Below are 26,859 nucleotides of genomic sequence, written 5' to 3' on the forward strand. Positions count from 1 at the left end.
TTGCGTGGTCTGAATGACACCTGGCCTAGTAGGATCGTTGTCTGTCTTCCCCTTGTTCCCCCCTCCCTGCCTCGTCGCACCTTGAAACACTTGTGTATAGGCGCGTTACAAATGCCATATCATATCATATCATATCATATCATGATGGGCCAACCACAAGTCTCCAAATAAAGCCGAAACAGGTTGCAGTAATAAAGGTTAAGCGTAATAAGTCTCAACCAATAAATAAAAGTCAACTGTTATAACGCTGGGGAGTTCATTTCCCAGCACTAAAATGTAGTGTTTCCTAGCAAACTGGCAGACACTTGTGGAGGCGTGCCAATGCTTGTTTTACTAGGACAATATGAGCGCATGAGCTGCACGTACCAGCAGAGGGAAAATCCACCTTTTCCAAATTACAGTGACAACTCAGGCTGATCAGAGGAAGCCTGCAAGCCAAGCTGCCCTGACACTGTCAGCCGCTTCCGACATACAGGCTCTCTGACCTCGTTGAATGGGACTTTGCCACTTTGTCAACGAGTTTCTATGCGATACTTGCCTTATGAGTTTCCAAGAAGCAGGGGAAAGTTTGCCCTTACAGCCGACCTTTCAAGTTTCTGATCTCCTTTGAATTTCAGTGAGGTGTCAATTGAGCCCCCACACGGAGAATGTTTAAAACAATATTGCTGCAGCATGGAGGTTTGGTTCACGCACCAAGCAGAGGCCAGGTCCGTAGTAGGGCTTCTGTTTCAAGTTTCTGTTGCTGCCTCCAATACAACAAGGCAGGCAAAGCCCCAATACTGAAACATTAAATGGTCCGTAGCTCGCAGTCGAGAATCTCCTACTCATACTCACTGCGGGAACTGCACTGCTACTGCTAGCGCTAGTGACTTTTTATTAACCTTTATCGCAGGCTCTCATTGCGACTATGGTAGGGGACGCATTGACTCAAAATGGTGGCTGTACTTTTTAAAGTCCTGAACAAGATGGCTTGTCCTTTCTTGGGTCTTCTTCTATTTACCTGGTTGAGGGAGGTTCCTCTAGTTCTTTTGTCTCTGCTGGGCTTCCCTCAGAAAGCCCGCAAAGGGTCTTTGAGGGACTGGCAGGACAGGAAGCAGGGACGGTCAACCGAAACCCCCCAGTCCTTTGTCCTGCAGAGTGCCTGAGTGAAACCAGTTCTGACTGGGCCGCTGGCTGTCCCCATTGCACAGTCATTGCCAAGTTTCGAATGTTGCATCGGATATGATTGGTGGGTTCAGCCAGTGTTCTTGCATACATTCTGAGGTCCTGGAACAGTCAACCACCGGAACAGAAGAATACAAAGAAGAAGCCAGAAGGAAGAAGATGCTAGCCACTTCCAGTGACCGACAGAGCCTGCTGAGTAATCACTGCTGTCCCGACCTCCACTTCTGAGTGACAGGGAAGACCCGAACGAGAAGACTTCCTCCCTTGGACTTGGGGGGGCCTAATCAGTCCCAAGAATAACAGAATTTTTCAGCCTCCCTGCAAGAGCTGCGACCTCCATGGCCTGCAATTCAACAATACACACTGTGCCACTGTGCTGTGAATCGTCGCTTGAAGAACTAATCCACCTGGAACTTTGTGGGCATCTTTCTTGACCTGCAGAGACTGGACCCAGCTCCCAAAAGTTCCCTCACACGAGACATGGACTGAAAACAGGGAAAGGGTCTACTGTCGCGACATCCGTCCTTCAACCGAGCCTGGAAAAGGCACCAGCAAGCCAGAACTGAGAAGATCCATTGCTTAGTGTCCATCTGCACCAGAGCTGTCGCCAGACCACCGAAGTCCCCTTCTAAAAAACTGTGACTGGGTCTGCTGTCGCTTCCACTCTGGTACCGTCCTGCATCAACAAGTTCTTCATTTTAAGGTACTGTCCTGCTCCCTATCAAACATTCCTGGAGCTTTGCTTGCGGTTCCTGTTTTCCTGGGGGCTGTAGATAGCTGTATCTCAAAGCCCTATAGTGCTCTCATAGAGCTAGATTCTGGTGGACAACCCATTGTACTCTCTCCTGCCTTCGGACACAGGTCCTTGAGGCAACTTCACAAGGAAAGCCCTTGACTTCCTTGACTTGCAAAACCTAACTTCTGAACTTTGAACACTGCATCCTGCCTGCCCCGCTCAACTTCTAAGATCTGGTGGCCTAAGGGTCCTCGGAATATTGTGAGACTCTCATAAGCTAGGGTTGGACTCTTTAAGAGAGGTTGGAACAAAGTTATAAAAAGTTTTCATAAGTTGGAAATGTTTGCATATATGTTTCAGAGGTTTTTACTGTATACGCTTTTCTGAAAGTTAGTACACCTATGGTCTATTAATTAAGAAAGCTGCAATTGTGTACTACATTTGTTACTGTGTGTTAGTACTTACCTACCTTGCAAATATTTAACAGAGTGCCTTATTGCATATGTGAAATTACTATTTTTTCTATAACTTTAATTGTCTTAGTGTTTTCTTGAATAAATGTATGCTCAGAGTTCTTTGTACTTTACTACAGCCCGCCTCCCCTCCTAGAACAAGCCTGGCTGCTCATCCATTGTACCAGAACGTTGTGTGGCCCAGGTCAAATCCTCTACATCCAGCATGGGCCTTTCTAAGTTCTGTCACAGACAGTAACTTGTGTAAAACTCCCTAACAGGCAGGCAAACATGTACAGCAACCATTTTGCAGAAAAGAGGTAACTATAGTTTATTTAAGATGGTGACTGACCCAAATGTGCACCAACCATCTTAATGTTACAAAAGTTCATTCTGCATCCATCCAAGATGGCAGTCAAACCACTTGGTTGGAGGTCATAACAGGACTCCAGATACAGGGTAATAATAGGACATTACATAGTTCCTAGAGTTAATCACAGTTCATTTGGCTCAGAGCTTCACCTTGAAGGGGCTAAAATACAATACAAACCCTTAACTATTTAGTGGGGCACTTGCCTACAGCATATAACATAAATGATGACTGTGCAGTATACGGTAAGCAAAATACCATAAGACTTCATAAGTATGAATATAAAAGAAATCATATGAATTAAGCAGACAACTTTATTCAATACTATAACTAAATCTCTAACCAACTGCTTTGAACAGGGAGGAATACTCACTGTCCACCGTTCTTCCTTTTCAGGGCATTGGTAATCTATCCTTCACACAAAGCACAGCAAAACTGATACTGTTATATCAGGGTAACAGGCTCAATTAATTCACTCATTTATAACTGGCTGAACTCGCAAGTGGTTCAGAAAATAACCAGTTTATAAAAGCCCACAGTAAATCAGACATGCAAATCCAGATTTGTAAGTGCACAAAGCTGCCTGGTGCAGACTGCATTCAGTATTTAAAATAATGTTGCATACTCCTACGTCCCGTCCCCTTTCCTCCATCCTGTATGGGTGTCCCTCGCGAGGGATAGGAACAGAACTATTTTTCACCTGAAAAAAACACTTTCCCTTTAAATGTGTATGCGTGCGGGGTGGACAGCCCCGGGAGCACAGGCTCCTTTAAACCCGCCCACCGGCGCCACACCTAAGCCCTTTTTATGCATTGACTGGAGTGGACTATTGAACCAGCACTCCTGGGTGAGGCTTCAAGCCTCGTAATTCCACACGCTTTTTCCTTAATAATACATTTTTTCTACTTTTCAAAACTGGGAACACAGTCCACCGGTGCCCTAGCCTGTCCCCTGCGCATGTCAGCCACGGCTTCAGCAGATGTCTATCGTGCGACGGTTCCTTCCCCGCTTCAGATCCACACGCGCCCATAGTGCAACTTCATCAGTCCTTCCTCAGGTTTCGGGTCATGGGCTTGCATTTTCAATACAAGGTATTACACTTCGATCTGAATTCAGCTCTCAGCGTTTTCCCAAGACTCATGAACGCTGTGGTGTCTCGCCTCAGGACTGACGGTCTGCATGTATATCCCTACCTCGATGACTGGTTAGTGAGAGGCACGTCTCCGGAGCAGATCAGGGCCTCAGTGAACAGACTGATGGGTACACTCTTTGAGCAGCTCTGCCCCACGCAAACTCTGGTGTTCTTGGGACCGTATGGGATACGCAGAAACAGAAGGTATTCCCTAAAGAGGATAATTTGGCGGCTATCAAGACTTTGGGCGCTCATTTTGTCAGCAGAACAGTAATGCCGGCGTGGTGGTACGAACATCTGCTTTGAGTGCTAGCGGCATGCCTCCTTGCCAACCCCTACACCAGGCTCCGAACAAGGACCTCAGATAGTGGGACCAGAAGGTGAACCTCATGCTGGGCAGGCCGTTTTTTGACTGACCCCAGTACAGCATACAATTACAACAGACTCCTCTCTCCAGGAATGGGGTGCCACCCTGAGAGCACTGGCTATGGTGTCCGACCGAACAGCAGAATCTCATCAACTGGCTAGAATTGATGGCCATCTGGCTCGCACTCAAATTCTTCCTTCCAGTGATCAAGGGCAGCGTGGTGTGTATCCAAACAGACAACTCTACCTGCATATATTACCTGAACAAGCAGGGAGGCACCAGATCCGCTCTGCTGTGTTGGTTGGCCCTCGACATCTGGGTGTGGGTAATTGCTTAAGAAGTGTGGCTCTCAGAAATCCATCTTCAGGGAGTGTCCAGTCTTGAGGTGGAAAGGCTCAGTCAGTTGGGCTCCGACAATTACGAGTGGCAGCTGAAGTTTTCAACAAATGTAGTTGGCCGGGCATAGGGCCTCATTATAAGGTTGCTGGTCCGGGAACTACGGTACTGGTAAGAATGCCGGTACCGTAGTTCCCGGACCTGCAAACTACAAGTTCTGCTCGCGGGTGCCATTGTGGCTGCCAGGTCTGACCTGATGGCCATACCGGCACCCGCGAGCAGAGCATGTCGGATGCATCAGCACCCTATGGGGCTCAAATGGGAATGGGGAAGAATATTTTCCGGTGCTCAGGAATGGGCAATTACCGGGTCCGGCAAGGCGTAATGACCCGGTAATTGCCCAATCCTGGGTGCCGGAAAAACAAAAATATAGGTGGCAGCCGTGCCTGTATTACCACAAGCCTCACAATGAGGCCCATAGACCTGTTTGCAACAGAGAGCAACAGGACTTATCAACAATATGTGTCCTGGGGCAGGAGGGGCCTGCCTCCCTAGGGGATGCGCTTCAGATACAGTGGGACGGAATTTGGGCGTATGCATTCCCCCCACACCACTCATGCACAAGGCAGTGAGCAAGATCAGGCAATCCCAGCGGTTGCGCCTCATCCTCATAGCATCTCGGTGGCCTTCAAGGCCCTGGTTCTCCGACCTTTGTCCGATGTCAGCCCAACAGAAATGCCCCTCTCACTCAGGAAGGACCCTCTTTTGGAGCAGCAAGGGGGGACAGACCTGCACCAGTATCCGGAGAGGCTAGCCCTAGCAGCCTGGTACCTGAGCAGGTGACTCTTCAACATCTCCAGCTATCTCGAGACAACCTGGAAATCATACAGGGAGCAGGGAGCAAGAAGTTTATGTACACGAAAGCAGTACAAAAGCAAATGGACCCGGTTCTGCCTATGGTCCAAGGAAAATGGTGTAAATCTGCTGGCTTGCACGCTGTACCAGGTCTTATCCTTCTCGGCCCACTTGGCAAGATCAGGTGTCCAGGTCGACACCTGCTGGACTTACCTTGCGGCTATTGGCGCATACAGGAAATCGTACAAATGTACTTTCTCTTTGGCCAATTTGGTCTTAAAGAGGCATTTGGCAGGTCTGACCAGACAGTACCCGCCAGTGAAGCCCCAAGATCCGACCTCGGATCTTAATGTTGTGCTCAGTGCCCTGGCGCACAAACCTTTCGAGCCTATGGCCAATGTGGATATCAAGCTGGTTACTCTAAAGACAGCGTTCCTAGTTGGAATCACGTCAGCGCGCAGGGCCAGTGAGATCCAGGTCCTTGTGGACTCAGAGCCCTATACCAGGTTTCGTCGGGACAACATTGTGCTCTGTACGCACCCCAAATTCCTTCCAAAGGTGGTTTCCTCTTTCCATATTAACAAGGAGATCGTGCTCCCCACTTTCTTCCCAAAACCCAAGGAAAAGGCACTGCCTAGATGTCAAAAGAGCATTAAAGTTCTATCTGGACAGAACTAAGGGATTCCGCAAGATGGATGCCTTGTTTGTCACATTCGGCGGCTCAAAGCCAGGTCAGCAAGCATCCAAAGCTTCCATAGCCAGATGGATGACCGCAGCGTTCCAGGAAGCATACAAGGTGCAGCACAAGGATCTGCCAAGTGGCATGCATGCGGATACTGTTAGGGCCAAGGCTTCGGCTATCGCTTATCAGCGCCATGTGCCATGGCAAGTGATTAGCAGGGCAGCGACATGGGCCACTCCTTCAGCCTTTTGCAAACATTACTGCCTGGATACCAGTGCCTGGGCTGACACAGTATTCGGCCAAGCAGTCCTGCCTAATCTTTTCACTTAAGAGGGGCAGCTCTCCTCCCCAGGGCGGTTGTGTCAGTGGTAATCACCCATACAGAATGGAGGAAAGGGGACGTACGTAGGAGTAATTGTTACTCACCGCAGTGACTAACATATTCCTAGTCCCCTTTCCTCCATACGTCCCACCCTCCTTCCTCCTAAATAAGAGCAGCGAGGTTGTTCAACATAATACAGCTGATGTTTCAAAGGGGACTGAGGCTGCACTCCCGGGCTGCGCCCCCGCGTGCATACAAATTTAAAGGGAAAGTGCTTTTTTCTGTTGAAAAATTGTTCCGTTCTCGTCCCTCACAAGTTACACCCATGCAAGATGGAGGAAAGGGGACTATGGACTAGGAGTACGTTAGTCACTCCGGTGAGTAACACTTAATTTACTCTAAAAGACCAGATAGATATGCATTTAGTGTATACATAATTTGCAGATCATTTATAGCTGGATGTACCGGCTTGAAATATTTGACATTTCAGTATTTTATATTCTACAGGCTTAATCAAGAAATATAAAAGAACTGTTATTGGTGCTTTAATTAAATGCAGCCTATTTTAATGTTTAACTCATTATGAAACATTTTAAACAGGCCTCTAACAAAATGCAGTTCATAAAACCATACTGGCTATATTGTCAGTGGAAGCCTAGTGTATCCATGTACTATGAAAAATATATTTTGAAAAGACCATGACAGTATCCCATGCTGTTATCAATCCCACCATACTGATAATGGTGCCCTCTGTATGTTGTTGCATTAAGCGCATGATAGAAACAGTGTAGTGTTCACAGTCTGTCTAGCCTGTTATATTCGTATCTTGTGCATGGCACAGCCAGGCATACTGGCTGCAAACTGCATTAATTGTATTATGTGCTTAGTTTTGGCAGGCACATAGACTCTAAACATTGCACTTTTTTATTAAGGGCTTAGTTCAGGTGTATATACAAAGTGACTAAACAGCTCTGTTTGCATCATGTGCTTAATGCAGCCAAATGGCCAGAATATAGCCTCATGGACTAAGGCCGCTGTAAAATAGACCAATTTTTAGAGTCTGTCGGCACTAAATGCATGATAGATACAACAGACGCAGTATATACAGCCGTACCATGCGTTTAGTGAATGAGGGCATGTATTTGCACTTTAGGCTCAATGTCAGTGGATGTGCATACATGTAACTTTCATTTTAATTGTGCAATGATTTATTTGTCCATTGTACACTCAAATTCATGTGCATGCGCGTCCGGCCACACACTAACAGTATTTCTGTGCATCATTAATCAGACCCTGCTTTTTTTGTTACCCTGGAAGCAGCTTTCCAAGAAGCCAACAACTTGGCTATCCAAAGTAAGGACCGTGTTTCTTTTTCTTACCTGTAACTCCTGTCCTCCAGCATTGGTATCTTTCATGGTACGACGTCCTTTCATCGCCTGCTTTTACATCGCCAGGCTTTTTAATGTGCACATTACATCGAATGTGGTAATCGATTTTTTTTTTAGGGGGGGGTTGGGAAAGGGCAAATAAGGGTTTGGGCGGGTGGGCAATAGTAAAAAAATAAGTGAGGGTGGGAGGTTTTGGGGGGACCCCCAAAAAAAAAAACATGAGCACATCGATGGAATATGCACTTTCATATATTCACTTGCTGTGAATATTCCCTGTCGTCAGGCTGGGGATATTCACAGCATGTGAATCTATGAAAGAACCAATGCTGGAGAAAAAATGTATCTGTATGAACTGATAACAAACCACACCTGCCCCTGCAGAATCCTGAGTAAGCATCCTTGCTTCTCCAAAAAATCAGATGGCAACTGGGGTGGTAGGAGAAGGGCAGACTCTTAAATTGCAGTTTTTAGTCTTGGGAAAGGTAATGTTGACAAACCATGGGCTTTTTATCGAACATTAGGAAAATCAGGTCCTATGCAGATTTATTTGTAGCTGTTACTGTCGTCGTTCTCTGAAGTGTTGAAGTGGGAAGGTGTTGCATGTTCCTATTTTGTTCGGGCTTAATTTCTGAATTAACCTCGTCTTTCTACTCGCATAGGAGGAGTGAAAATCACAGGGCCACCAGCCAGCGTCACTGTGCCTGAGGGAGAGAACACACAACTTCAGTGCATAGTGGCTGGAACCAACGTGAACGTCAGATGGACGCGGTAAATGCATTATGATATAAAACTCCTTTGCTTTTTTTCTCAACACTCTGAGTGGTTATTATTATTAATATTGTATTTATTGAGTGTGGACCTAGCTTCGAGAAGAAATTGAGTGCTTTACAGAGTTAAACAACAATACAGATACACAACAGAGTGCTTTACAGAGGTATACAACAGTACAGATGCATAATGGAGTGCTTTCAGAGATAACAACAGAAAAGATAGACAGCGAGGGCAGGATACAGAGGGGCCCAGAGGAGGGATACAGCTATACAGGGTGGCAGAGAGGAGAGGGGCAGATGGCATCTAGCGAGTCACGTGGCGCGGGGGGCAACGTGATGCCCTGGGTGTTGAGGAGGAGAGACTCCTTGAAGAGGTGGGTCTTGAGTTATTTTCTGAATTGTAGGAGCTGTGGGGGCGAGTCTGATGCTGACAGGGAGGAGATTCCATAGTCTTGGGGCGTAGGCAGAGAAGGCTTGTTTTCTGGTCCTTTCCTTTTTGTAGCGGCATATTTCAAGTTTGCAGTGGTGCGCTGTCTGCCGGAGATGCTGAGTTTCTTTGCGAGGTAGTTCATTGACTTAAGGGCGACTGCCTATAGATGAGGCAGCACGACTTGAAGGTGATTTGTGTGTGCAGTGGCAGCCAGTGAAGGTCGATGAGGGCTGGGTGATGTGGTTGTATCTGCGAACACCCTTGATGAGGCATGCGGCTGCGTGTAGGACACTACTCAGAGGCACAAGGGAGGATGACAGGAGGCCTTCAAGGAAGGCATTGCCCCCATCCAGGTGGGATGAATGGCTTGCCTTTCCGCAGGAGGGAAAGCCGATACCAAGTTGTCTGTGTTTTCTTAGCTATGTGTGTTTGTCGATGTGGAACCCGAAGGACTTGGTGCAGGAGGTGAACTCAGGTGTGGAGTCTTTAGGGTTCATGGTTGATAGCCAGGTCTGTATATCTGGGTGTTTGTTGTTGTTGGTGAGGAGTAGGAATTCGGTCTTGGAGGGGTTGAGCTTCAAGTATGCACTGAACACTCAAGACTGAATCAGCGAGAGGCAGGTTTTGAGCCTGTGGTTGTTCTTGAAATATAGTTGTGTGACATTGGCATATTGGTGGATGTGGATGTTGTGTGTGGCTAGGAGGGCTCCTAGCAGCTCCATGTATAGATTGAAGATCACTGGAGAAAGAAAGGAACCCTGCGGGACTCCACAGGTGACGGGTAGCATTGGTGATCTAGAGGAGTCCATCAGAACAAACGGCTGGCGGTAGGTGAGGTAGGACTTGATCCAGCGTAGGACAAGGTCGCTGATCCCCATGCATCAATGTAAGTTGTCCATGAGCACTTGGTGGTTGTCATCATGTTAAGTAAACTTAGAGCTTTGGGTCTTTGAAATGGTCCTCAAACTGACCATTGATTGTCCTCAGAGTGCCATCTGCAAGGACCAATATAAGTATATATGTGGTGCCCATATACTGCAATTCCTATTACTGTCAAAATCAATGATGTAACATTTTAGTTATCTCCTTTTCTTCTGGATGGCTCACTTAAGTAACAGTACTCCATGGGCAGAAGTACAAAGGAGCTCATATTCGCGTTCCGTTTAATTTGACGACGGAAACCCATTACATTTACATTTCAATGTAAACAGGTCCCTCCGCCAAATGTCTGTCATTTACATGACGGAGTGCAAAAGGAGGGGCAAAAAGCAGCATAAAAGCATGTACACCGCCCTTTGCCCTCCCCTTTTGCACTGTTCCGTGCCAATTGAGTAAACGTCACCTGCTACGTATGCATTGCAGGTGGTGTTTACAATGGATCCCTATGGAGTCGGCCTGCTGTTTGCTGGTGCAAAAAGCCAGCGGACTCCATAGGGATCCTCAGCATTTGCGCCGGCATGAAAATGCATGCCGGCGCAAATGCTGGAGTAATTGTATAGTGGAGAGGAAGGGAGGCGGCGTAAACCTAAGTCACGTTATGCCCCTCCTCTCCGCCATACAAATTACCAGAAATGCGCTGTGGGGGGAATCCATGAAATAAAACATATGCAAGGCATTTCCACTGTTGATTCCCTCCATGCTCATTTACTCGAAGCTGAAAATGAGCTCCAAATATGGACTAGAACCGTGGTGCTGTTGGTGGGGGCGCACTGTCAATTACTAGAATCCTTTTTATGATAGTTGGAATATTTTTACTACTGGTTTGTTTCTGTAAAAACTATTTAGACTTGCATCCCTCTGCTTTTTATTGGGAAATCGCAGGGTGCATTTCAGCCCAATTACCTTGTTTAATGCTTTGTCTTGAAATTAAAGGAACGGGGTTCCCTTGCAAGCTGATGGACACCATATTCACACATCACAAGATGGAAGCCTGATTATACGCAACGTGAAGTCTATTGATGAGGGTTCGTATACCTGTAATGCGTATAGCGGCTCCAACTCTGCCAGCGCCAGCGCAGAGGTAAAGGTGGTCAAGAACAAGCCAGCAGGTGAGCTGCTCTACGATTATTTTCCTCCCTCCTTTCTCTTTCTAGGGACATTGAATGTACCTTTCCTTCTGCAAAGACCAATGAGATGGCTACGAGGTCATTTCAGAAGTGACACCTATTATCAATAAAACAAGTGACCCATTTGGGATACCGATTTGGCAATTTTTCTGGTGGTACGTTCCCCAGTGTTGGACATTCAGGCGCCTGTGATCAGATATGTGCAGGTTTTCAAGTTCACCCAGGGGTCTTGATTTAGAATTTAAACCCTTTGACTTCTCTTAGGATGTGTATATATGTCTGAAATAAGTTCAGTTTTGCACTTAGGATGGATCTGTAGGCCCCCAGGTTCAGGGGACATCGGACAGAACTTGGTTTTAGTTGCTGCGAATGTCTGAGGGGTGGTGGTGTCCGCAGTGAAAGGGTTAATGAAACTATCGTAGATTATGAACACAGATCCTTAGTAGCTATTGCGTTTTACATTTACATATATTATGAAATGCAGCAAGACCAAGACTTTGCTGAAATGGTTTTCTTGGCCAGGCAGTTTTTTTTTTTTTAAATATGTTTATTTTAAACAAGGCAGGAACAAATACAATAATACATTACTTTGACCGTCCAGGCCTCATCAATCACTTACGAGCATTCCATCCCTCTTCTTCGCCCCCATCCCCACCTCGAGTACCCATCTGGATTACACTCCCGGAAGTTGGTGCTCCTTCCCTTCCCCCTCATGTCTCGCCTCCCTTATCGGAAGTGTCGCCACTGTCCAGAATCCGTTTGGCCTGTTGGGTATTGTAGGTGAGAGCCGGGAATTTTTGGTCATAGTCAAGAAAGGGACCCCAGATGTTCTGGAATCGGTGCAGAGTCCCTGCCTTCGCTGCTGCCACCTTTTATGCGATGAGGATATCCCAAATTTTGGTCCAACCAGAGGGGCAGGACCGGATCCTCTTTAGTTTTCCATGAGCAGGCGACTGTTATCCTTCCTCAGCAAGACAGGTTCGGGCTCTAGGGGGAGCGTCGTTTGAGTGATATCTTCTATAATATTTAGGCATTGTTTCCAGAATTGTTGGGCTTGTGGGCATGTCCACCACATGTGGAAGAAGGACCCCGTGTGTCCACATTGTCTCCAGCATGCCGGGTCCAGGGAACTATTTATGTGGTGAAGCCTCAGGGGGGAGTAATACCAACCTAACAGTATTTTATAGGCACATTCCCTGTTGGTGATGCAGGCTGAGGAGGAGTGTGCTCGGGACCATATGTCTATCCAGGCCTGGTCTTCTATGGGATAGCCCAGATCCGCCTCCCACTGCGCAATGGCGCGGGTTTTGGAGGTGAGGAAGTCCCCCTGGAAGTGTTTGTATAGGGCAGAGATTTTACCTCAGGCCGGGAGGTCCAACAGGGTCAGTTCCAGAGCTGTGGGAGGGGGGACTGCTGCAAGACGGGTTTGTGGATGCGAGCACCAGTGACGGAGCTGGATATAGGAAAACCTGTCGGCCTCATGCAGATGAAAGGTCTCCTTGCATTGGGCAAACGTGCAGGGCTCCCCCCCTTCAAACAATTGTCCCAATGACTCCAGACCCCCTGGGATCCAGTTCTTAAAGTTCCGGGGGTTCATACCCGGAGAAAAGATAGATTGAGAAAGATTGGCGATGAGGGGCTCAGTCCTCTGGGAACCCCTTTTTTCCTTAGCGCTTTATCCCATGCGTCCACAGTGTGTCTAGGTTTAGTGGCCAGCAGTAGCCTCTCTGGCTGTCACATAGGTGGTGGAATGTGCCGGAGGAAGCGCAGGGGGAGGGCAAGGCGAGACTGTTCGAGTTTGACCCATCTAGGGCGGTCAGAGGACTCGCGCCAAGCCTGGGTGATTGCCAATTGTGCTGCCATCTGGTATCCCTGTAGGTCGGGTACTCCCAGGCCGCCCAGCCTGGCGTTCCCCAGCATTGTTTTTAGGGGGATTCTGGGTTTTTTCCCCCGCCAGATGAAGCGCAGCACATTCCTCTGGAGGTCCCGAAGAGCCGGGGTGGGATAGGCACTGGCAGCGAGGAGCAGGCATACAGGAATCGAGGGAGAAGGTTCATCTTGCAGGCGGTTATACGGCCGATTAATGAGATTTCCTGCAATTTCCACCGCTTCAGGTCATCTGCTAGTTCCTTAAAAAGAGGGGGAAATTTACGCGTTAGACCTCCTTTGGGTTTGCTGGGATCTGAACCCCAAGATAGGGGATCATCTTGGGCTTCCACTGAATGGGACAAAGCGGGGTCAGGGTTGCCTTTTCCAACGAGGTCAAGCCTATCCCTAAAGCTGTGGATTTGTTGAAATTAATAGTGAAACCAGTGACTCTCCCATAGTCTTTTATCTCAGCCAGGGCGTGTTCCAGTGAAAGGGAAGGGTGTGAGATGGTGAGTAGGACTTTGTCCGCATATAAGGCCACTTTATGTTGGGAGGGTCCGACCTGGAACCCCCTGATCGAGTCATTTAATATGATCCTTTGGGAAAAGAGTTCCATAACCAGGGCGAATAAGAGTGAAGATAGGGACATCCCTGCCTTGTTCCGCTGGTTAGAGGGATTGGGGAAGAGAGGGAGCCGTTAACTCTTAATAGGGTCTTTGGAGATCTATAATTCACCAGGACCATGGTTCGAAACTCTGATCCGAAGCCAAAGGCCTCCAGAGTGAGGTTCATAAAGGTCCAGTCCACTTTATCGAACGCCTTGGTGGCGTCGAGGGCTAGCAATGCCAGGCCTTAGGAGTTACGGTTGGCCAGGTCTATCAGGTCCAGTGTCCTGCGAATGTTGTTGCTTGTTGCTCTGTTTCTGATGAATCCAGTCTGGTCCGGGTGGATTATGTCGGGCAGGATGCGAGAGAGACGCATTGCCAGGACCTTCGAGTAAATGTTAGCATCGATATTCAGCAGTGCAATAGGTCTGTAAGAAGCCGGATTTGCTGGATCCCCCCTGGGTTTAGGCAGGAGAATTGTAATAGATTTCTGCATGGAGGGGGTTATCGTGCATGTGCTCCGGAAAGAGTTAAAGAGGTTCACCAATGGTGATAGCAGTTGGTCCCTGAAGAGTTTGTAAAATCTGGTGGTGAATCCGTCTGGTCCTGGGGCTCTGGATTTGAGGGCTTTTATGGCCCCTTCAACCTCCTCTGCTGAGATTGGCCACCTAGAGTCTCTCAGGCTGAAGGCTTCAGCTGGGAAGGGCGGCCTTTTGTAGGTATGCAGTCTGCTCCTGTTGGTTGCGTGGCTGTGCAGACATTACTTGTACAAGGTGTTCAGCTGCTAGTCGCAATTTCTCCGTCTTAGAGTATTGGGTTGTACCCTGAGGGTTACGCAGACCGATGATGGTGTTGTTCTTTTTGATTTTGGCGAGCTTTGCTATCATTAACTTATTCGCTTTGTTGTTCCTGACATAATAAAACGGTTTGGTTTTCGCTAAAAGGTGTGCCGTGTGTTCGGCATAGTGCGCCTCAATTTTCATCCACGCCGTTCGAAGCGCTCGTTGTATTTTGGGGGACCAACCTTTTTCTTTGTGCCTAGCCTCCACTTCCCGGAGGGCTTCCTCGAGAGACATGCGGGTCTGCCTTCTGCTCCTATGATATGCCACCCCGCGCGCTATCAGTTCTCCCCAGATGACTGCCTTCATGGCATGCCAGGTATTGGCCGGGGAGGTGTCCCCGGTGGGGTTTTCCTAGAAGAAGTTCGAAATTGATGTCGCTATGGCGTCCCTAATCGACATATCATTCAACAATGTGTCATACAGTGACCATCTGTGGTGGGCAGTAGGGGTAGAGTCGTGGGCGCAGACCTCCAGGGTTACCGGGGCGTGATCCGACAGCATTCTTGATCCAATGGACACCTCATTCGTGAAGGCCAGGACCTGCGGTGATGTCAGCAAGAAGTCAATCCTTGAAAAGGTTCTGTGGACGTAGGAGTAAAAGGTGAAATCTGTTTCCGAGGGGTGCAGCACCCGCCATGAGTCAACCACCTCCAGTGCCCTGAATAGTCGTAGCAGGCCAAGGGCCAGGGTGGTGTCTCCGGAGGAGGCCACGTGTGACCTGTCCCTCGAGGGGTCTGGCACTCCATTGAAGTCCCCACCCAACACGACCTGACCCTCTGTGAAGGGAATCAGAGAAGAGGACAGGGCTTCGTAGAATGCAACCTGTCCCGTGTTCGGGGCGTAGACCGAAATGAAGGTGTATAGCTGGTTCAGCAAGAGACACATCACTGCCACAAATCGTCCCTCTGGGCAGAGTTCAGTCCCTTCTTAAAGAGGATTGCTGTGCCTCCTTTCTTGTTGCCACCTGAGGCAATGAATTGTTTAGGGAATTGTTGGGAGCGTGGGCGCCCGAAGTCCGCCGGCAACAGGTGGGTTTCCTGGAGCAGGGCCACTGCTGTGTCCTCGTCCTGGAGCTTCTGTAGAATAGACTTGCGTTTGGGGGGGGGGGGGGAGTTCAGCCCCCTGACAGTGAGGGAGACGATTCTCAGAATGCTATGATCCCGGGTGGGGGGGGTCTCTGGAGGGTTCGTGTGAGAGGTATAGATTGGGTTGAGGCCCGCAATTGCTTAGATGGGTAAGAATGGTAGTTATCCTGCTCTTGGGTTTTTAGTCCCCGCCTCCAACGGGGAGGTGGGGTGTTAATTAATGGGTGGGTCGGCGTTGTGAGGCCGGTACCACCCCAGGCCAACTGGGCCAAATAACAGAGGTCAGCCAACGTGGCTGGAACTTGTGGCCAGACTAAGGCTGGCATTCCAAGGATCTGTACGTGTAACCTACCTTGGAAGTGGGCAGGAGCCGTGGGGGGGGGGCCCGCTGGGGCAGATGTATGATGGTCTTTTGCGAAGGTACAGTAAATGGCGTTACCCCAGGGTCAATGGGAACCAGGGCCAAAGAGTAACGGGTCGCGTTAGGTCAGACTCTGAATGTTCGCTCCCCGGCCTCCTATTTATGCGCCATCCTGCAGTGTACGGTCATTTCCTCCTTCTGTCCCTCGGGACTCTCGTCCACGTGTTTCGTTTTTCTTTTGGTGGGGGCACCGTAGACCCCTCGCCAATGCCCCCGGAGAGGTCGTCCCGGGTGAGGGTAGGTGCATTATTTGTGCGACGTCGTCCAGATGGGTAATTCTTCGTAGGGTGCCTTTGTAAGTAAATTGTAATGCTGTTGGGAAGAGCCACCTGTAGCGGACTTGTTGGCCCTGAAGAAAGAGAGCCAATGGACGGAGAGATCTTTATTGCAGGGTGCGAAGGGAAAGTCCTGGTAAATTTGGAGTGGGGATCCTTGAAAAGTTATTTTGTCTCGGGTGCGGGAAATTGATACGATGCCCTCTTTGGTGGTGAAAAAGTGCACTCTGGTGATAACGTCAGGAAGAGAGTCTGACTCCACTCCACGGCGCGGGCGTAGCCTGTGGGTGCGGTCCAGTAGGAGTTGGGCCTTGTCTAAGTCTGGAAGAAGGCATTGGAAGAAATCCCCGAGATATTCAGTTAGTTTTCATGCCGGACCGAGGCGGGAAGACCTCGAATTCGTAGATTATTGCGCCGAGCTTGGTTTTCGGGGTCCTCCTGTTTGAATTCCAGGATTTCACATCTGTTTTGTAATGCTGTGATGGACTGTTGGATCCCATCTATGGCCGTGGCGTGGTCCTGGGCCTGGTCCTCAACCTCCCCCAATCCTTGTTCTGCCTCTGTTACTCTCTGGTCCGTGTGTTCTAATTTTTTCGAGAGCTCAGTCATGCAGGACCGGAATTCAGCTTTAATGTCGGCCATTAAGGCCAGCAAATCGATTCTGGTTGCAAGGTTTTCCTTACCCTCCTGGTCCGCCTGTGGGGTAGAGCTGGGTGGATCTTGTTTCCTCCCTTTAACCGCCGCCAGCAGCATTGTGGCAATATCTGTGTTCTTCATGAGTTTTGGTTGTTTTGACATGATGCCCCTTTCACTGTATAGGCAATGGAGTATGGGGAGTCGCTGGATGGGCCAGGCGCCCCAGGAATAGTGCTGGAAGTCTTTAGGGGCCAAGAGTTCACAGGCCGTAGTGGGATGTATGCGGGTGAGGGGCTCACAGGTCTTAGGGACAAGGAGCGCGGGTCTCAGAGGCGAGAAGTTGGAGGGGGGGGACAATCCCCTCCCCCGGTGCTGCAGGTCATCCGGGAGGGTCCCCAGGAGGGTGGATGAGGCCGCCGAGTGGGCCGGGGCGCCCCAGGAGTGGTATTCAGGTGTTAGGTGCCCCAGGGGGCATGGTGGGTGTTAGGCAGAAACCTGTGCAGTTCCCTTAGGGACCACTGCAAAAGATTTAAGACTACAGGTGTTTGGCAGTAAACCCACTTGGTAGCAGTCTGTACCACACAGATTCACTTGGTAGCTTTGGCTGAGCAGTCAGACTTCTCTCAGGAAGAGTTAGGCAGTATGCAGAGTATACACAATAGGTACAGAGACACAGTAGTACAAACAAACACTGACCAGAGCTTTGGTGTAAAAGTATATAATTATTTATTTAAAAACACACTTGTAAATCACACTAGCAAAAAAGAGGTAAGAAATTTCAGCACACAGTCACTATCATATATATACAACCCTAGTCACTTATTAGACAAGTCTTAGTGAGAAACACCACTTATTTTCAGACAGAGGTGAGCGCTTAACATAAGATGACACTCTAATAAGTTGTAAAGAAAGGGAGGGAAAATGGCAGAGTTAAAGAAGCACACAAGTTTCACTACTTTCTCAAAGAACCACTGTAAGGCAGGATAGGCAGAGTTCTACTGGAGAACAAGGAAGTCAATTGCAAGGCCCACTCTTGGAGAGAGCAAGCAGAAGGGGTCCAGGTTCACCAGTGGGGTTATGCCCAAAGAGTCTTTGTAGATAGTTCGCACAAAAAGGATGAAATTAAAGTCAGGAAAAGTTAGCTAGGTTGTCCCAGGCCAGCCCAGGTTAGAAAGTCGAGGCTTTACTGTCACCCCGAACGATCTGTCGCAAGGGAAGCCAGGCGGGACACAGTACCTTAAGTGTGAAGGAAGCTCCAGCGGGGGCAGTTGTTCCTGGCAGCAGGTGCAAGTCAGTGTTTCGTCCAGAGGAAGAAGAGGTCTCGCCATGGAGGAAAGATGAAGGTCGTTGCACTGCCAGGGAAGAAACCAGCCGCGGAGTTCTCCGGTCAAAAGGCACTACCCTTCTCTTCGCGGTAGTGGTAAACCGTGGTATTCCGGTTGCCGGGGTGCTTGGCACGGGCAAGGCGGCCACGAGATGCTCCAGGAAGGTGAAAAGAAGGCGAAACTGGTTATCCCCACCAGTCAAAGGAAGAAGACTCTCCGGACTGGAAATCTCCTCTGTCGTCGGGAAAAGTGGTGAGACGGTTCAGCAGAGCTCCACCGGTGGTGTCGTCGTTGCAGGTCGGCTCAGCTTCTCCCTCCTCGGATTCTTAGGTCCTGTGGCGACTTCTGAAGTTCCAGTCCCCAAAGCCCTGCTTTTATGCGCAAACCCCCATTCACTCAGCCTAGCTGTCAATCAAACATGCTAAGTGGTGAGCCGGTCGGCAAAGAGATTTCTTCAGGTTTTCAAATGCCTGATTGCATTCCTCATTCCATTTGACCTTCTTAGGGAATTTTGGAGAGGAGATCACATTCAGTGGAGAAGCTATGGTCCCATAGTTCTCAATTAAATTCCTGTAATACCCAGTGAGGCCTAGGAAGGCTCTCACCTGGGTTTGAGTAGTAGGTGTTGTCCAATTTTGCACAGCTTCAATCTTACTGAGCAAAGGCCTTATTTCTCCACCTCCTACCTCATGCCCAAGGTAGACCACCTTACTCTGACCAATTTGGAATTTACTTGCCTTTATGGTCAGATTGGCCTGTCCACGAGCCTGCAAAACATATCCTAAGTGGCTCACATGTTCTTCCCAGGTTTGGCCGAATACTGCAATGTCATCCAGTTATGCCATGCAGAAGTCCTCCATCCCATTCAGAACCTGGTTCACCACTCTTTGGAATGTAGCCTGACGTAAGGTCAAATGTGCTGAGGAACTTGGCTGAACCAAGTCTAATCATCAACTCATCTGTCCTTGGCAAAGGGTGGGCATCAGTCTTGGTGACTGCATTAAGAGCTCTATAGTCCACACATAATCTCAATTCTTTGGATCCTGCCTTTGGTACTAACACAACTGGGCTAGACCATGGGCTAGTAGAGGGCTCTATTACCCCGAGATCAAGCATCTTCTTGACCTCCCCTCTGATGTGTGTCCTTACATTTTCTGACATTCTATATCCTCTGCTTTTGACTGGCAGACAGTCACCAGTGAGTATATCATGCTGTCCCCAAGGGGTCAAGCCTGGTGAAAGTGAGACCAGAGAGGCAAACTGATTTAACATGGCTTTGCACTCTTCTTGTTGCTCAGGTGTCAGATTTGAAGAGAGATTTACTCGTTCAATCTTTTCGTCCAAGGCTAAGCCTCTGAGGAGATCAGGTAGAGCTTCGCTCTCTTCTTCCTCTTCTGTTGAAGCTAGAAGCAAGGCTCCTACTTCAGGTCTGGAGACATACGCCTTTAGTCGGTTGGTGTGGAAGACTATAGGAGCCTCCTTGGGATTGCCCAAGTCCACCAGATAGTTCACCTCTCCAAGTTTACCCACAAACTTGAAGGGTCCCATCCATTTATCCTGCAAGGCCCTCTGCCTTGTTGGGATCATAACTAGAACTAGCTGATCTTGAGTGAACTCAACCATGTTAGCCTTCTGGTCATGCCAATGCTTGACCAGGGCTTGTCCAGCTTTCAGGTTATCACTAGCTTCTGCCATCATTTGTGACATTCTCCTGCGGGGACCTATCGCATAGTCAGTTACTCTGACTGGCTTGGGGGAAGGAGCACTCTCAAACCCCTCCTTGATCAGGGCCAATGGACCTCTGACCGGATGGCCATAGAGAAGTTCAAAGGGAGAATAACCTACTCCCTCCTGAGGGACTTCTCTATAAGCAAAGAGAAGGCATGGCAATAGAAGGTCCCACTATCTTTTAAGGGGTTCCTCTAAAGCACCTATCATGCTCTTCATGGTTCTGTTGAACCTTTCTACCAACCCATTTGTCTGAGGGTGGTAGGCGGTAGAGAACTTGTAAGTAACTCCACAGGTTTTCCACATGGCTTTCATGTAGTGGGACATAAAATTTGACCCCCTGTCAGAGATTACTTCCTTAGGAAACCCAACCCTGGTAAAAATACCAAGGAGGGCCTTAGCCACAGCCTGAGCTGTAACAGTCCTCATAGGAATTGCCTCTGGGTACCTAGTAGCTTGGTCTACTACAACAAGGATAAACCTGTTGCCTGAGGAGGTTGGGGGATCAAGGGGACCAACAATGTCAATCCCTACCCTCTCAAATGGGACTCCCACAACTGGGAGAGGCACTAAAGGTGCGACATTCTTGGACCCAACCTTACCAGAAGTCTGGCAGGTATGGCAGCTCTTGCAAAACCTATCTACCTCAGCCCCCATTTTTGGCCAATAAAAGAAGAGTGAGAGCCTTTCCTTGGTCTTCTTGAAACTCAAGTGGCCAGCCAAAGGAATCTTGTGGGCTAGTTGCAGGAACTGTTGTCTATTTTCTTGAGGTACTACAAGCCGCTTGTAGTCTCCAGGTGCAGACTCAGTTGGTTCACTGTAGAAGAGGCCATCTTCCCAGTGCAACCTATACTTCCCAGGTTCTTGCCCATCAGCCTGAGAAGCTGCCTGTTGGCAAAGACCTTCCAGAGTTGGACATTCTCTGTGTCCCTTACTGAAGTCTGCCCTGTTGGGTCCACCTTCTGCCAGTAAAGACTGCAGCTCAGGATGGTCAACAGGATCCAGATCTCCAATGAGTTCCTGGCCTTCCACTAGCTCTTCTTCAGAGTCTAGTTCTACCATACAGGGTTGTACCTCCCTCTCAGCCTCAGCTGGAGGTGGAGTTACAGGTGTAACTTTGGACAACCTAGGGGAAGTCCTTGTTGGAAGCACTGGAGTGCTTGCTGTTGGCTGTTTCTCGGAAGTCTGGGGTTTCCCCTTTTCTTCTTTTTGTTCAGTGATAGCAAGTTGTAACTCCAGTGGAGTAGGAGTGATATCTTTCTTCATCATCTCCTGGGGAGTACCTCTCATGGTTCTCTCCCTTGCAGGTCTGGTGAGCTCCTGTAACCTTTTACTAGGAGATCTGGGGGTATGTGACACTACTCCTAGAGTTTTCAGGCCATTACCCAACAGAACCCTTCCTGGCACCTCACTTTGTATGCTGACAGGTATTTTCACAGTCATGTCATTACACTGGATGAGAACTGGTAATTGGGGAAGCATCTGCACAGGCCCTCCATCTAACTTGGTGAGGCGTTTGGGTGCCTTAGCAACATCCTCAGCCTGAAAAAACGATGTATCCACCACAGTTATGCTGGCCCCAGTGTCCCTAATGGCAGGGGTCTCCTGACCATTCACCTGGACACTGTCCTTATAATACTCTTTAGTATTATCTGTGATAGACTTATAGACATCTAAATTCTGTTGTTCCCACAGACCCAGAGACACTAAAGAAACACTGGCTGAGACTCCAATGGGTTCATCAGCCAGCAGTAGAAAGTTTCCACTTGCCATTTGTACTTCCTCCTCTGGAGCGAAGGCTAAGGAGGCAAGCTGGACCCCTGAAGGTTTACCCTTACATCTGGGACCTCCTTTCACATGGTCAGGCGAGCCACAAACAAAGCATTTACCAAATGCTTTCTGGAATGGTGGCTTGCTCTGACCTCCTTCTGGTTTACCACCAGAGGGTACACTACTCTGATTTGGTTTCCCTTGTGGTTTACCCTTATTTTTCTGTTTGGGGCCCTCTTTGGAATTGGAATTATTTGAATTCTCTTTGGAGTCCTTTTTTGGCTGCTTCCCCTCATCCTTTTCCTGAGTTACCCCAGAGTCCTTGTGAGTAGCCCTGCTGGCAACCCTCAAGTCAGCAGCCTTAGCTAGTTTCCTGGAATCTAATTCCTTTGAATCAGCCAAGTGCTGTCTGAGCTCAGGAGAGCAGGCATCATAAATTGACTCCAACATTACAAGATTCTTCATTCCTTCATAAGTGTTCACCTTGTAACCCTTAATCCATCCCTCTAAGTTCTTCAAACTTTCACTCACCCAGGTAGCCCAAGGGGTACCATCATGTTTTTTGAGGGTCCTAAACCTCTTAAGGTACTGGGAAGGGGTCTTCCCAAATCTAGCTATCAAAGCTAGTTTTACACATTCATAATCCTTCTTATCCTCCTCCCCCAACTCCATTACCACATCAGTTGCAACAGGGGGGAGCCTAGAGAACAACCAGGAAAGTAACTCATTTTTTGTAATCTTCTGGAGCCCATGATTATATTCAAACAAACTCAACCAGTCCAACACATCCAACTTAGGTTCATACATACCCACCAACTCCTTAGGCATCCGGGGTCTTTTGGGACTGGAACTACTAGAGGATTCAGAGAGAGAAGCACTTTCCACAGACAATTTTTTCATTTCTAGCTCATGGTTGAGCTCCATTTCTCTGAGCCTTAGTTCTTGGTGCCGTTGTTCTGTTTGAGCATTAATTCTTTTGAATTCTAATTCAAGCTTCATTTTTTCTAGTTCCATATATTGAGGATTAATTTTGTGGGGCCTGGTAAGGGTCCAGTAGGTACAGCTGGCAGGGCAGGTAGAGGCCCAGGGGAGACAACTCTAACATTTTCCACCTCCTCTTCTGCTTCTGACTCAAAGTTATCAATACTAACATTTATATCAATATCATTGCTGTTATCTATAGTTGCAGGAGTGGTAAGTTCCTCTGAACCACCATCCAGACTTTGGTTTTCTAACAACCTTTCTATTAGCTCCATTTTCTTGCCTTTAGTCAGGAGATTCTTATGCTTACAGAGAACTCTTAAACAATCAGCAGTTTTTGTAGCAAGGGACTCTTGACTATAATTTTCCATAGTTGACATGTTTTAGAAAATACTTCTTTAGTGCTAAGCTTTGTGGTTAGTTGTACTAAGGTATCTATAAGCACACTAAAATGTATACTCAATACAAATCCCACCGCTGTACACCAGTGTTAGGCAGAAACCTGTGCAGTTCCCTTAGAGACCACTGCAAAAGATTTAAGACTACAGGTGTTTGGCAGTAAACCCACTTGGTAGCAGTCTGTACCACACAGATTCACTTGGTAGCTGTGGCTGAGCAGTTAGACTTCTCTCAAGAAGAGTTAGGCAGTATGCAGAGTATACACAATAGGTACAGAGACACAGTAGTACAAACAAACACTGACCAGAGCTTTGGTGTAAAAGTATATAATTATTTATTTAAAAACACACTTGAAAATCACACTAGCAAAAAAGAGGTAAGTAATTTCAGCACACAGTCACTATCATATATATACAACCCTATTCATTTATTAGACAAGTCTTAGTGAGAAACACCACTTATTTTCAGACAGAGGTGAGCGCTTAACATAAGATGACACTCTAATAAGTTGTAAAGAAAGGGAGGGAAAAAGGCAGAGTTAAAGAAGCACACACGTTTCAATACTTTCTCAAAGAACCACCGTAAGGCAGGATAGGCAGAGTTCTACTGGAGAGCAAGGAAGTCAATTGCAAAGCCCGATCTTGGAGAGAGCAAGCAGAAGGGGTCCAGGTTCACCAGTGGAGTTATGCCCAAAGAGTCTTTGTAGATAGTTCGCACAAAAAGGATGCAATTAAAGTCAGGAAAAGTTAGCTAGGTTGTCCCAGGCCAGCCCACCAGCGGGGGCAGTTGTTCCTGGCAGCAGGTGCAAGTCGGTGTTTCGTCCAGAGGAAGAACAGGTCTCGCCGTGGAGAAAAGATGAAGGTCATTGCACTGCCAGGGAAGAAACCAGCTGCGGAGTTCTCCGGTCAAAAGGCACTACCCTTCTTTCGCGGTAGTGGTAAACCGTGGTATTCCGGTTGCCGGGATGCTTGGCACGGGCAAGGCAGCCAGGAGATGCTCCAGCAAGGTGAAAAAGAAGGCGAAACTGGTTATCCCCACCAGTCAAAGGAAGAAGTCTTTCCGGACTGGAGATCTCCTCTGTCGTCGGGAAAAGTGGTGAGATGGTTCAGCAGGGCTCCACCGGTGGTGTTGTCGTTGCAGGTCCGCTCAGCTTCTCCCTCCTCGGATTGTTAGGGCCTGTGGCGACTTCTGAAGTTCCAGTCCCCAAAGCCCTGCTTTTATGCAGCAAACCCCCATTCACTCAGCCTAGCTGTCAATCAAACATGCTTAGTGGTAAGCCGGTCGGCTCACCACTTGGGCCAATCACACAAGAGTCCAGGGTGTCTAAACCCCCTCCCTCACCCCCTGTGGTACCCAGACAGAGTGGCACCACTTTTGGAGGCTTCTGTGGAGAAGCCCGCCAAAATGTGGAACAAAGGGCTCGACTCGGGTTGGAGTCACAGAAGAGAACACAAACGCCATTTTAGAATCGAGTTCTGGCAAACAATACCAACCGGTGAATTAATATTAAATAAATAAACCGGCGGTATGTTCGAGGCTATAAGAATTAAATAATTAAAGTTGGTAGCCTCGAACAATGGGAAAATCCCACAGAGATATATTCGCGGTCGAATATAAAAAGTAGTATCCACTGCCACCAGCCGAAACTCGATCAGGGGGGACGGAGACGTGCCCCCTCGAACAACAGACCCCGGGGCAATCGAATTGCCGCGACCAGTACGTCCACAATATGATGGTGTGTACTGGTTTCTGTTCATAATTTGGGACTAGTAGAGCCAATGGTAACTTTACATGCCCTGGGAGACAGTAGTCAGTCCCAGGGTATGGAGTCTATGTTGGGGGGTCGCTACGACACCCCTGGGTTACAGCACGGAGGGTGCTGAGTAACCCACATAAAAAAAACACATGAGACCCTATGGAGTAAAAGACCCCATAGCCCATAAAACACATGGAAAGTGAAAGGAACACCTCAAATCATGTCTAAGAGTGGGAGCAAAAGAATCTCACTCTTAGCAGGAGAGAAAAAAATAAGCCCCAAAAATCCAGCAAAGCTGCTGGGGGACCCACTAGGTTTGGGAAATTAGCCTTACAGAGAATTTTCCCTAACAGTGGGTCTGCAGAGTCCGAGGAAGTCTAGCGTTATGACGCTTTGCGATTGGGGCAGAGTGCACTTACCGGGGTGCCTGTGTAGTACGTTGCGGGGTCCCGGTTCGTCCACCTCGGTTCCCCCATCGGTTGTTCCCCTCTCTTCAAAGGCCGTGGGACAAAAGGAGGGGGAGGGAGATCTCTCGTCCCACGTCGCTGCGGGCAGTCAGTTGGCTGTTGGGTGGGCCGGGGCGCCCCAGGAGATGGTGGGAGGGGACCGCCTCACAGCTGTTTCCAAATGCAGGGAGGCCTTAGGTTTCGGGCAGGGGGAATCTTGTTGGGGGCTAGATGCCTTCCAGTGCTGTTGATGAGGCGGACCCCGCGGGGCGCGCAGCACGATGGTAAGTCTATGAGATGCAGGCTTCGGCCTGCGAGTTGCTGCCGCCATCTCTGACCGGGGCAGACTCTCAAGAGTGGCCCGCCGGACCCGCAGCAAGGATCCGGCTTGCTGAGCGTCCCGACTGGGAGCCACCAAGCCCCCGAAGCAAGGCTCAATGAAGAACAGCAGGCAGGGAGCAGGGCAGCACGTCCCCAGAGTCCTCCATAGAGCCGATGTGACGGCAGATGCCCCGCTCACTGAGTGGCGTGCGGGGGCGGCGCCCCTACGATCTCTGTGTACGTTGTCTGTAGGCAGCAGGTCCCCTCAGTCGTGCGGGATGTAGGGCCCCGTGAAGCGGTTGGGCCAGGGGACGGTGGGTTTCATTTGTTTTTCGCAATGCTGCTGCTCCTCCCCCTCTCGCCGGGACGCTCATGCGCCATCTTGGAGCCTCCGAGACCAGCGGGCCGATTCAAATTACATCAGTTTTCGAGGCTCAGGAGGTGCGATGGCTATATATTTTTAGCCCCCAATGTGCCTGGGGTGTTCCAACAGCGGCAGCCCCGCATTCCGAATCCTGTATCCCGCGAGAATCTCCTGAATTCCGACACCACAGCGGGCTCCCCACGGAGGCCGTTAGAAGAGCGGCCACATCGATGGCGCTCTTGGCCACGCCCCTTGGCCAGGCAGTTTTAATGTTATTAAAATAATTTTGCAACCTATTTGGAAACGTAATGATATATGCATTGTGCCTTTAAAAAAAAAAGTTGCTTCAGAAATACAGTGCAAATGTCCACTTAACTGTGTCAGATGTCAGGCCAAATTGTTACAGTCCCTAAAATGTGTACTATGTCGCTCATACATACTTTAAAAAAGTGAAGAGAATGGAAGAGTGTACATTTAGTTAATAAATATTTGCACCCGGAAGGGTGAGCCAACCAATCAGGGGGCTGGAACAGCGGTGAGAATACACAATCCCTGCCCGCTGTTCAATACACCCGAGGCCTTCCCCTGGTTGGGGCTTTTTTCCTTTTTCTAATGTGGGGCGGCAACAGGGAGCCTCTCCCTGTCTGTCCATCCCCTCCCAAAATCACCAGACCCTCCGCCCCACAGCCCCTATTTACCTGCAGGACTGGAGCCTTGTGCTTCTGTCCCCGATCTCCTCCTGTCTGGTTCCCATTGAAATAGAAAAGGGACTAGGTCCCTTTTTTTTAAATGACGGCTACCATTTTGGAATATGTTTTCTATGGCCACTGTCATTTCAATGCCAGTGGCCATTATTTTTACATTTTATTTTTCTCTGATGGGAGATGGACTTGCGCTGAGCTGATCTCCCGTCGGAAATCAAAAGAAAAAAAAGCAAACTATCCGCACCCACTTCACTCGGGCCTA

General features: G+C 48.7%; 1 protein-coding gene across 4 annotated transcripts in view; it reads left to right on the top strand.

Moving 5' to 3' along the window:
* PAPLN (papilin, proteoglycan like sulfated glycoprotein) overlaps positions 1-26,859 on the top strand; it is a 1,044,076-nt gene that overhangs the window by 951,148 nt on the left and 66,069 nt on the right. For all 4 annotated transcript variants that reach the window (XM_069638639.1, XM_069638640.1, XM_069638642.1 and 1 more), the window contains 2 exons: positions 8,464-8,572; positions 10,877-11,052. In XM_069638639.1, the coding sequence (XP_069494740.1) occupies positions 8,464-8,572; positions 10,877-11,052 (285 nt within the window). The remainder of the gene's footprint in view (positions 1-8,463; positions 8,573-10,876; positions 11,053-26,859) is intronic.

This window comes from Ambystoma mexicanum, chromosome 14 (assembly GCF_040938575.1).
Source record: "Ambystoma mexicanum isolate Mex_15411 chromosome 14, UKY_AmexF1_1, whole genome shotgun sequence".
Taxonomy (NCBI): Eukaryota; Metazoa; Chordata; class Amphibia; order Caudata; family Ambystomatidae; genus Ambystoma; species Ambystoma mexicanum.